The following is a 12,397-nucleotide window of genomic DNA, read 5'->3' on the forward strand; positions in this document are numbered from 1 at the left end:
TTGTCAGGAGTATTTGAGCATTTATGAGAAGCTTTATTTCTGTTCCATTGGTCCATATGCCTGTCTTTGTGCCATTAACATACTGTTTTGATTACTGTAACTTCATAGCAAGCTTTGAAATTAGGAAGTATGAGTCCTCCAACTTTATTCTTCTTTTTCATGATTGTTTTGGCTATTTGGGATTCCTTGAGACTCCATATTAATTTTAAGGTGGGTTTTTCTGTTTCTGCAAAATAGGCCTTTGGGATTCTGATAGAGATTGCATTGAGACTATAGATCTTGTTGGCTAATGTTGGCATCTTAACAAAGCCGTTGCTTTTTTATTTATTTCCTTGTGTTTTCTTGCTGCAGTGTTGTGTTTTGAATAAGAGTATTGAAAAATGAGTTTCTGGAAGAGGCTAGCAGTAAAGGGTAGGGGAGTTAAGGCAGCTGGGAATGATGCACAGGGGAGTCTGGGGTCAGGGCCACGGATCTCCGGGGCAGTTAGCATTTGTGAGTAGTTCCTGCCCAGTTACAAAGTACTTTCAGCATCTGTTACTTCATTTGCCCGGCACAACAATCACGGCAATCGGTGAAATGCAGATAAAGACTTTTTACAGCTCTGGCACATAGATGAGGAAACTGAGGCTCAGAAAAATAATTTGCCCCTGGTCACCCATTAGTAGGTGACCAAACCAAGGGGAGCCCAGGTCCATCCAACTGCTGATCCTGTGCCCTTTGTCGTGTGCACTGTGCAGTCACTCAGTGCCTCCCACCCCTGTGGCAGAGGTCTTGGTGGGTTCACACTCAGCAGGAACATTGTGAGGAGGGAGAGGTCAGGGGTTCTCCATGGTCTCAGAGTCCTGGGGACCCAGGCGTGGTGGTCAGTAATTTTCAAGGCACCACGCAAAGCAGGTGAGGAGGATGCTGTTGATGCTGCTGAAGGAAGAGGGGCAGAAGCAGCCGATCATTGCTGATGAGAGCAGGACCTTTTCCTCTTTGGCCGCTGTGGACTGGATGTCCCTGACCTGTCCAGCTTGGGTCTCGTGTCCTTGCCTACTTCACAGCTTATGCCCTGAAACTTGGGCTGTTCCCAGAGCCATCATTTCCTCTGGCTGACTCCTCAGACTACCTGATCTGAGATTAATGGAAAATGGCCATTTGAGGGATGACGTGGTATTTAGGGGACGGTGGGAGGGAGACGTTCTGCACTTCTTTCGCCTTCAGTCTGAGCACTAGAATCATGAAAGGGTTCCCAAGCCCCATTGGCTCATTCTATTTCCTACTGCCTTCTAAGCCAGGATGGAAATACCTACCTGGCTTGTTCCAGAGATTGTGCTGGTCTTCCTTGGGTGGGCCAGGATGAGCTGGTGGCTGGAGGAGTGACAGGCTGGAGGGGTCGAAGCCAGGAGCACGGGACAAGGCTGGTGGCTGAGGTGTGGCCGAGATGACTGGAACCTGTCTTTCTCTTGCTTCTTTTCTTCGTTCCCGCTGTTGGGAAGATAACCTTGGCCACGGTGCCGAATGCTGGCGCATACGCCACTTTCTGGCACAGCCCTGCTGGAGTTTCTAATCCATCAGTGTGACTCCTCACCAGAGCATTGTCACTGAGTAGGGGGATGGCTCTTCACACCCTCTGCTGTCCATTGGGACAAGGAACTGGTGAGTTTTGTTTTTTTCTGATCTTATTGCAAAGGAAGTAATACAGGGCTGGTAGATAAGAGTCTTGTTTGAATCTGGACCTACTTACTAGCTCCGTGGACGTGGGTGTGTTACTTGGCCTCTTTGAGCCTGTATTTTGTCATTTAGAAAATGAGTTGTTAATAGTTGTTTCTCATAGTGTTGTTGGGGTGATTAAATGAAGTAATACCTTATCCGCAACAAGTACCCAATAAATGTTAGCTGCTATGAGTAGTCAGGACGTGGTGGTTAATATATTCAAGAAAAGCTTGAGCCCAAACATGTAAGGTGGTGAATGCTAGTTGGTGGCTCTCACTGTAGCTCTCTGACTCATGCCCATCAGTCTCTTTGATATCCAGGAAGTTCAGGGCCTAAGAGGAGTGCAAGTACAGTTTGCACTTGCTGTTTCTCTACCTGAGATAATCCTTCTTCAGCACTCTGCACTTCTTCAGGTCTCTGTTTGGATGTGACCTCAGAGAGACCCCTACCCCCCATTGTACCACACTGCCCATCTCTCCCACCCTTCCCCAATCACCTTCCATTTTACTGTGCAGTAATTTTCTTCATAGTAGTTACTACCCAATGCAGTGTGCATTTATTTATTAGCGTAGCTGTCTTCTTCCACCGTCAGTCCCGTGAGCTCCATGTGAGCTCCGTGAGCTCTCTCGTTCTCTGCTGCACCCCAGGACCTCCTAGCACAGTGCTCCCTGAGCATTTGGTGAATGAGTGGGCTCTGTGCTCCCCAGGGACAGACGTGCCCACCAAGGGCTGGTGTCTGATGCAGAGTGCCTCCATCTCTCTTGAGGTGGGCTGACCGATGCCCGCGTGTAGGTAGGTGGTGGTGAGGACTGTGAGAAGGTTGGGGCGGGCTGGAGTGATACCAGGCACGCAGAGAGCGCTCTGGCCTGTTCTGTGTGACTCAGAAACAAGAGACCGCAGGGAAGGCCAGGGATGGATTGGAAGAGGGGAAGGGAGGCCTCCTTATCCTCCAGGTGGGGAAACTGCTGGAGGTTTGGGAGCTAGGGTTTATGGAGTGCTTGCCCTGTGCCCGGCTCTGTCTGCAGGGCTTTCCCTCTCTTTACTCACTTAGTCCTTATACCCGTCATTCTTCGTGTTATATTTTTTATTTTATTTTACTTATTTTTTAAAAGTTTTCTTTATTTATGTAACCTCTACACCCAATGTGGGGCTCGAACTCGCAACCCTGAAGTCAAGACTTGCACAATCCACCCATGAGCCAGCTGGGTGCCCCTTCCTGTTTTATGAACAAGGACGTGAGGCACGGGATGTGGAAACACCTTGCCCAGGATCACACTGGGCACTTGCGTGGGGGGCTTGCACTGGCACCCTGCGGTGGTGCAGGGCGGCGCTCTCCTGGTTGTGGCGTGTGTTGAGGAGGCCTCCCCTCCCTTTGCTGAGTAGTGGGGAGGGAGTCCTGGGAGCAGGAGGGAGCTGGTGGTGCCAGGTGCCTTGCGAGAGCTGCTTCCTGCCCACAGTGCCTGAGCTCCAGGGCAGGTGTGCCACAGTGCGTTGTCCATCTGCAGCATCGTGGAGGCTTGGGTGCCCTGTGGGTGTCCGTGCTGCTCTGGGCCCCTGTTCCCTCTTGCTGTGTTCTCTTGGCTGCTGTGCCAGGGGAGTAAGCCGTCATGAGGGTAGCAGCCCTGAGCTGTGATTTGGCGGATGCTGCTCAGGCTTGGTGTTACATTCATTGGTGGGGAACATGCCCCTAGATCATTGCATCTTAGTAGGAAACTCTTAACGCCTGTCTCAGTCTCCTCCCTTCCCCCATCCCTGCAATGATGGCCCAGCCTCCTTCCCAGGGAGCCCACCAGACCCTGCTTTGGGCCACCGTCTGTCCTTTTGAGGTGCAGAACTGTAACCCAGCCCACCTGGGAGGAGACAGAAGAAAACGGCCTTTTCTGTTGTTTTGGGCGACAGAAAACCAGAAGTGAGAAGTGTTCTGACCTGGCGCCAGGCTGATGGTCCCAGGTCCTGCCCCTGGTCCCATCCTGGAGCTGAGCTCCTCTGACGGGAGATGACAAAGCCTCCAGGAGCCTTTCCCAGCTGATGACGGGAGGCAAGCTTTCTGAGTGCTGTTTTTAATCTCCGGGAACTCAACAAACTTGCATCTTCCTCTTGAGCCTTGGGGGAGGCGGCAGGGGTCAGGGGGAGGGGGACTCAAATGGCTGGACAGTGAGAGAAGCATCTTCATTTTAATCTCACTGAGTGATCAGTTCTGGGTGCACGTGTGTTGTTTTCCCTACTTTTTCATACTTGCGCTTTGGGGCATTTGTGGTGGGAGATGGAGGTGGATCACAGGTGATAGATAGCACTGACGTCTGCGAGTTTCCTCAGGATCAGGTGGTTCGGTTCCCTAGCTCCTTATCTCATGGATGATTCCAGAGTCCAGGGAGGGGGTTAAGGAGTGAGTCTAGAGCCCAGCACACATCCGTCTTCACACTACCCCATGCAGATCTCACCTGCACACTTGGAGGTCAGCCCTCCACTTCGCCAGGAAATGAACACCCCCACTCACCTTTGAAAGAGGGGCTACTGGTTCTTATCATGACCAGGGAGGGAGACGTAAGCATCCTTACCGTGATGTTTTAGCAAGTTCGTTATCCTTGCTCTAAACTCTGCAGAGAATACTACGACTGTATCTCAGTGGGGGAAAGTAATGCTAAGTCTTGACTTACAAATCTGACTCTTAAGGGGGTGGCTTCTGTACACCAGGGGGTGCATCTTCACCTGACCCATGACAGCAGTCTCCCTGTGCAGGTCAGGGACAAGGTGAATTCCTTGTCCTGAGGCAGGCACGTGGGGCGCATGAAGCAGGATTCCCGTAAGTGACACGCCAGGCCCTGGCTACTCTGTTCCGGGGCCGTGGTCACCCCTTAGCTCTCTGACATATTGAGTCCTCGCAGCCTCTCAGTTTGGGTCTTGCTGTCCACAGCCTTTGGTCCTATTTTTATTTTTAAAAGAAAAGTTCTTTAAATGTTTTTTTAAATGTTTATTCATTTTTGAGAGAGAGAAAGAGAGACACCAAGCGTGAGCAGGGGAGGAGCAGAGAGAGGGAGACAGAATCTGAAGGAGGCTCCAGGCTCTGAGCTGTCAGCACAGAGCCCGATGCGGGGCTGGAACTCACGAGCTGCATGATCATGACCTGAGCCGAAGTCGGACGCTTAACTGACTGAGCCACCCAGGCGCCTCACCTTGGGTCATATTTTTAAAGAGAAAGAAGCTGAGGCCCTGCGGCAGGGGACTGGGGGGTGGGCATTGCTGTACCGACCAGTGATTCTGCAGAAGGACTTCTCAGCAGCCAAAGTGCTCCCGCCCCCGCCCCGCCTCAACTCCTTAGGTCCTCAGAAGCAGGGGAGATGTTCTGTACAGCACGCGGCACTTTTCGCACTCTTGCCGCCTTCCTCATCTCTGCAGCTCACGGAGTTGGTGCCTCTTGAATGAGGGTGCCCGTGCTCTGGGGCCTGCCCCATACCCGCACTGGAATGGCTGTTGGGGTGGGCAGGAAGCAGCAGCACATGTTGGACTGTGGAGCATGGCTCCTCTCACTCCCTTCCCGGTTTCAGTCCCCCTCTCTGGCTTAGCTTACAGTGCCTGTTGAGTATCTCCCTGGTGGGGGAAGGAAGGCAAGGAGGGGACAAGCCCACTCTAGGGGGGGATTGGGGCCGGAAGGCCCTGTGCAGGCCCGGCTCTGAGCTGAGACTTTTCATTTGCACAGGAGGACAGGCTCTGCCTGTGTTGCTTCCAGGCTGAGTTGGTTTCTCAGGTGCTTGTCCAGGTTCTCCATCCTCCAGAGCCAGCTCCAGGCTGCTTCCTGCATGAAGCCTCCCTTGACTGCCCTTCAGAGCCTGGCAGCAGTGTTGTGTGTAGGGATCAGGAGCACAGCCTTGGGGCTAGACTGGGTTTGTGTCCTGTTCGTACCCTTACTGGTCTGTTAGGACTTTAAACAAATTTGTTAATTATGCTAACCCTTAGTTTTCTACTCTGTAAAATGGGCCTAATGACAGCCTCAGGGTTGCTTTAGGAATTCCTAAAGTGCTTAGTACAACTGGGCACTAGTGCTCAGTGTGTGTTAGCCACCACTACTACTATTATTATTGTTAGTGAGTACCGTATAGCCTGGCAGCCTGTCATCCTGCACTTTTTGACCTTGTCGCTCTAGTACAGCTGTCAGTTTCAGTAATCAGAGGGTTGAGAATGGCAAGGTTGGGAGGTCTGGTTTGACCATAGTGGCAGCAGCTAGCACTTAGAGCGCTGGCTGGGCCAGGTGCAGCTTCGAGCCCTGTTCACATGAACTCAGTAGATTCCTCTCTGTTAGGAAAGTTCTCCTACGAGCCCATTTTACAGATAAGCACATGGAGGCAGGGAGAGCTGAGTGGCTTTCCTTAAGGCACACAGCTGCTAAGTGGCAGAGTTGGGAGTTTAGCCCAGGCAGGCTGGCTCCAGTGTGGCTGTTCTAGACATACTGCCTCCATTTACAGTTGAGTGACCCAGGCTCAGAGAGGGGAAAGGACTTCTGTGCAGTTTCACAGCAGTGGAGTCCTGAGCCCCTGGCTTGTCTTCTTTTTACCAGGCTTGGACTGGGGCCTTGGAGGGCTCAAGCATGTGTCAGGAACCTGGTGGACATGTGCAAGAGCAGTTGGGTGCCCTCAGTCATCCGCCCATGACCTGGGGGAGGGTTTGTGACCTCCGGGCTAGAGTCCCTAGGGGAATAGCAGCTCGCCTTCTCCCTCCCCCTTCCCAAGTGCTTGGGGGGCTGGGTCACATGTCTTCGTGGTGACCTGAAGCTGTCTTAGGTCAGCAAGGGAGGCCAGCCTCTCCTCACCCTCCCGGAGCATAGGGAGGACTCTGTGTGCTGGCTCAAGGCTGGAACAAGTCCCTTCGGCGCCTACAGGTTTCATGGGGAGGAAGCGTGAGTCACTGGGGCCTTCATGAGCTCCAGGTGAATGGAGGGGTGTATTAGGTGACAAGCTAATAAGCTTGTCTCTCTTGGGCCCCACAGGCTGCAGGAGGTGGCCTTGTTTGAGGGCTGGGGCATTCTGTTATCGCTTGGGTGATTTTACTGGAAGTTCTTTTGAAGTGGTCTCCCTGACCTGATGGGGCTGAGTCACAGAGTAAACACAATTAGCAGGGGCTGGGCTCTTGGGAGGGATGCAGACAATGCGTGAGTCCCAGAGCCTGCCGGCTGCCTCTCGGGGCCTCTGCCATGGCTTGCACACGCATCCCACCTGATGACCCCAGTCAGCCTTGGCGCCCTGCCGCCCTGCGTTTATTCCGTCTGTGGACCACATGCCCTGGGGGACTGGTTAGAAATGCGGAGTCTCAGGCCCCCCTCCCTGCCCACATCGGAACCTGTGTTCTGCCTGGGCCCCCGGATAGTCCCCATGGCAGTAAAGACCTCCCTCGTGCCCCTCTCTGGTCTATACGTGCATGAAAACCTGGGCTTATGCTCTGCTCGCCTCTCCTGGAGGTGTTTCCAGGCCATCCGACTTCTGGGTCCTCTCCGTTTGAGGGGGTGCCCCGAGTGGCGGTGCCCTGCTGTCCTGCGGGGATGTGGGAGGGCACGGGGGAGGCATTGGGGCAGTGCCAGCGCGGGGGCCCTGCGGCCCTCATCGGTCTGGACCTCTGCCAGGTGGAGCGTACGCTTTAGGTTTCAGGGCAGGTGGGGCGTGAGCGCCGTCACGGAGCTCCTGGGGAAACCGTGGGGCCCGGGAAGCGTGTGCCTGTGAGGTGAGGCTCCTGTGGGCCTCCAGATTCGATTGTGAAACCCCAGAGGTAGATGACGCCTGACACCCGCCCTTCAGAAGCCACCGGCTGTGAAAGGACACCGTGTGACTTTGGAGGAGAGTGACTCCTCTTGCCTTTTCCCGACATCCTGACCACACAGGCTTTTTAAGACAACAATAGCAGCAGAGACAAAGCATGACCAAGACAACGTCGTCTTCGGGCCTTTTTTCCCCTCTGAATGACGTCTGAGGCCCTGGGAACACTGTAAGAACTGGGCCCTGTCCAATTTTAATCACTCCCGGCCGGCCCCCAGCTTCTAGGAGCCTTGCCAGCCGACTCAGGGGCGGTGATGCCCAGAGATGCAGATAGAGATGTCACGCCGCCCCCAGGTCAGGCCCCAGAACCCCGCCAGGACTCTGGGGACAGGGAAGAGGGACAGAATGTGTTGCTTGGCCAGTTGACTCCCCAGCCAGGGAGGGAGATGGGCGGAGAGAGACAAGGGTGTCTGCCAAGTTTAATTAACAGTGGAAGCTGGCTGTGGGGGAGGAGAGAGACAAGTTGATGAGGAGGGGTGCTTTACTGGAAGATGGGGCTCTGCCGAGGCCAGGAGTGAGGAAGAGGCAAGGCGTTCCCGCGGCGCGTCTGCTGGAGCGCGGGGCTGTGCTGTCGCCAGCACAGTCCGGCTCAGAGATCCGCGAGGTGTGAGTGGGAGAGTTTATTTGCGCCTGCTTGTCTGAGTAGACATCTTTTGAAAACAGTCCACCAACATACCAGCTGGCTAGCCTTCCTCGTCCCCATAAAGAAAAAAATAATTAAGAAACGGGCAATTGAGTTGAGGAAAAGAGGCGTTGTGTTACGTTTCTGTCCTTTGACGATACCAGCGGGCTGCTCGAGCCGCATCTGACATTGCTTCGTGGATCCTTACGCAGTGTCTGGTGTTCATGGCATTATGGGAAGAGAGATGATTGAAGAAATTTGTGGTGCTTGTTGTTTTGTTGAGACAAAAATGCAGACATGTTGAATGGGCAGCAAAGTGAATAGTGTGGGTCAGACTTGAAATACAGGAGGTACTTCATTGAACATTGCTACTCAGTTTTTGGTGGGATCAAGGAATTGCAGGGCTGAACAGGGCTTTCTGGGTCCTGCTCCCTTCAGGTGATGTTCAGAACCCTGCTGTGGCCTCCCTGGCAGGCGGGCATGGGGTCTCCATGAAGTGAACGCGTGTGTTGAGGAGGGCCCTGCCCTTTCTAGATACCTGCAGAGCAAGCTAGCCCCGTTTGTTGGGCACCCCCACCCGCGTCCAGCACCTACCTGCTGGGTCCAGTTCAGGTGCCAGAGGCTGTGTCAAACAGATCCCTTTGACAGTCCCATCTGAAGACAGAACGTCTTCGATCCACCCTACACACCTACCGGTTCTTAAGAGAGTCTCAGAAAACTCGGTCACGAGGCCAGCGGTCATCCTGGCCACTGTCCTAGTTCTCACCATTATGAAAGTCGCTTTTCCTTGTGTTTTCTTTTCGCTCTCCGCTTGTCCCTTTTTCTGCTGGGCACAGCTGCCAGCTCTCCTGCTCACCGTTATGCCAGGGCTGCCCGTCTGTCTGACCTTCCTCCCTTCCCCCCTGGCTTCTCCATCCGCTCGGGTTCTCTGTCACCGTGGTGGCCTCTCCCTCCCCGCCCCCGCGAGTCTCCTTCTTCCTCTCCCCTGGGTGCCCCCGTCTCGTCATCCCTTTGCTCTCCCTTCGGGGAGTGGGCAGGCATCAGGTAGCTAAGCTAGTCACGAGTTGAGGTGGGAGAGAAACCTCGACACCTGGCCCCCACGTTTCCGGTCCTAGAGCTCAGTAGTTCTTGGCCACTTTATCACATCAGAGCCCTGAGGCTTGTTCAAAGGCTTTACTGCAAAAATCTCATCTCTCTCTCACCCCACTCTGCCCGGTGCACACACCTCTTCACTGTGCAGTTGTTTTGGTTCCAAGGACAAAGCACTGCATTCCTGCTGTTACCTTGTTTTCTTTGACCCACCGCTTGCACACGGGGTGCTTTTCTCAGCTCCCAAGGCAGTTTCGGGGTCGGCTTGCCCTCTTAATGCTGTGTCCCCTGTAGTTATAAGCAAAGCACGCAGTCGGGGTAGCATGTGATCCTGACATGGGACGGGGGAGAGGAACCTACAAGCTGTCTGACTGAACCCCTTCCTTGTTCAGGTCGGGAGCACAGTTCTAGAAAACAAGTGACTTGCTCGGTGGATGAGAGCTGGGTTCAGAAGCTGGGTTTCTTCACCCAGAGGTTTTACCGATGCCAGGCGGGTAACATCCTAGCCTTGGAAGTCTTTGAATTCAAACCGAACTGTGGCGTGGCAGTGTGTGCCCACATCAGGAGTTAACAACATTAAGTGTTGGCCAGAAAAAGGGCACGTACTGCTCCCTGGCTTTGGTGACCGTGTAATTGCTCAAAATTTTATGAGTAACTTTTAATAAGGGGGCAGGCACCGACGACGTTATTAAGAACTGAGCTTGAATACAGTCAGAACACAAGAGCAGAACAGTCCAGCAAAAAGAACAAATAGTTTGTAGATGTTTAACTTCTGCTCTGTTGCCCTCTGCCTGGAAGCCAGCATCATATTGATAAAGATCTGTAGGAAATCCCAAGACCCTATTTTAGCCTGGGGCCTATGTTGCTCCCGTGCTAAGCTTTTCCCCAGATGTCTTAACAAGAAGCCACCTGACTGGCTCCAAGTTCCCTTCTGTCTGTGCAGATAGGTCTCCAGGGCAGGAGGGTGGGGGGAAGGTGAGCTGGGAAGCCGGGCAGCGGAACCAGAGAGCAGGCTCTGCTGACCACACCTCCCCGGCCTGGCTCCTTAGATCCGAGTTCTAGTCCCGGACGTGGTGTGTGGTGTTGGTTCTCAGGCTGGCGTTGACCGGAGATCAGTTGGTCCGACAGTGGTTTGGGGTTAGTAACAAACGGTCTGTCCTTCTGTCCCCAGGCTCCACCTACAGCGTCTTGTCCATCATGCCCTCAGACTCAGAAAGCAGCAGCTCCCTCAGCAGTGTGGGTGAGTACCACCTGGGTACCCCTCCTTCCTGGAGGGCACCGGGTGGGTGGGGGGTCTGGGTGTGAGCTGAGGTAGCCCTGAGTCCATGGGACGGGAAGTTGGCCTCACCTGTCAGATCATTCAGGGGTCATCTCCTATTGATTCTGTTCACATTATTTCCATCAGCAACATATCCTTTAAAAAAAATCATTATTATTATTTTTAACGTTTATTTATTTTGAGAGAGAGAGCGCCATCAGGGGTGGGGCAGAGGGAGAGAGGAAGAGAGAATTCCAAGCAGGCTCTGCACTGTCAGCACAGAGCCCTGTGTGGGACTTGATCTCATGACAGTCAGATCATGACCTGAGCCGAAATCAAGAGCTGGATGCTCAACTGACTGAGCTACCCAGGTGCCCCAGCAATACATCCTCTTAACAGAGGAGGCAGAAATCTGGTTATGGTGTTAGAGAGGAGGCAGGTGGTAGGGGAGGCCTCGCGTCACCATTTAGTCACTTTGTCAGACACGGGGCTTCTCAGTGAGCCTGCTGCCCCCCGACCCAGGCCTTGCGCTTCAGTGACCACTGTCCATGAGAATGGCCCCTTTGGGGACTGTCCTTTGTAAGCAGGACCAGCCCCCCAGAGCAGGGTATTGCCCTGGGGACAGGAGTAGCCAGTCCAAGTGTTTCCAGAAGCCTTCACTTTGCTGAAGACGTCCCAGCAGGAAGGTTGTCATGATCTCGCAGCCTTCCCACACTTCCGTGACCTATTCCTGTGTCATGTGCTCTCTGTTTAACCCCCTCGTGCGGTTTCTGATGTCCTGATCTGACCTTGATGGATGCATACACCTTCAGTGGAGAGTCCTGGAGTTTCTGAGTCAGAAGGGCTCACAGAGGTCATCTGGTCCAATTATTTTATTTCCTCCACATAGACAGATGGGGAAATTGACACTGAGAGAGGGCAAGTCTCATGTCAGAGAGTCCAGACCCAGCCAGGGACAGACCTTTCATGTGCTAACTTGACCAACACGTATAGAACACCTCTGTAACGCTAGAAGTGGGCTTGGAAAGCAGTGATGAATAAGGCAGACGGTGGTCCCAGTGCTTGTGGATCTTAGGGTCTGGGGGAGAGACAACATGTGACGTTGGCCCAGGAAGACGGCTGCCAGCAGGGAGGTCCTGGGTTCGTTTTCTAGGGCTGCCGTAGCACCGTAGCACAAACTGAGTGGTGACAGAAGGGTGCTCTCTCACAGTTCTGGAGGCTGGAAGTCTGACGGCATCAGGGCAGGGTCTGTCCCAGGCCCCTCTCCTCCCTTCCGCCTGGGTGCTGACAGTCCTTGGTGATCTTGGCTTCTGGCTGTATCTTCCCATCTCTCCTTTGTCTTCACACGGTGTTCTCCCTGTGTGCATGTCTGTCTTCGGATTTCTACTTTTATAAGGGACACTGGTCCTCCTCCAGGACTTATCTTGAGCATCTGTGAGGACTGTATCTCTGATAAGATCACATTCACATTTACTGTGGTCAGAATTGCAACATTTTGGGGGAGGACACAGGGCAGCCAGTCGATTCCCCTCCTCCCTGTCTGGGGTTCAGGGAGGACCCCTCTGGGACCACAGGACAAGAACTTCAGTGTTTGTTACTTGGTGCTGTGTGCTGTGAGCCCATCGACTCAATGATGAGGGTATTGGAAGTTTTTTTTTTTTTTTTAATTTTTTTTTAATTTATTTTTAGGAGAGAGAGAGAGACAGCGTGAACAGGGGAGGGTCAGAGAGAGAGGGAATCACAGAATGAAACAGGCTCCAGGCTCTGAGCTGGCAGTCAGCACAGAGCCCAACGCGGGGCTCGAACCCACGAACCGCGAGATCATGACCTAAGCGAAAGTCGGTTGCTTAACCGACTAAGCCACCCAGGCGCCCCTGGAAGTTTTTTTTTTAAATATTTTTTAAAAATACATTTCTTTTTTTTTTTTTT

At 53.3% G+C, this 12,397-nt stretch overlaps 1 protein-coding gene across 2 annotated transcripts in view; it reads left to right on the plus strand.

The window, feature by feature from the left end:
- The window catches only part of DLG5 (discs large MAGUK scaffold protein 5), a 125,159-nt gene that overhangs the window by 38,581 nt on the left and 74,181 nt on the right, over window positions 1-12,397 (plus strand). For both annotated transcript variants that reach the window (XM_039240520.1, XM_039240521.1), the window contains exon 2: window positions 10,382-10,450. In XM_039240520.1, the coding sequence (XP_039096451.1) occupies window positions 10,382-10,450 (69 nt within the window). The remainder of the gene's footprint in view (window positions 1-10,381; window positions 10,451-12,397) is intronic.

Source organism: Hyaena hyaena, unplaced genomic scaffold (genome assembly GCF_003009895.1).
Source record: "Hyaena hyaena isolate Hyena2069 unplaced genomic scaffold, ASM300989v1 scaffold_176, whole genome shotgun sequence".
NCBI lineage: Eukaryota > Metazoa > Chordata > Mammalia > Carnivora > Hyaenidae > Hyaena > Hyaena hyaena.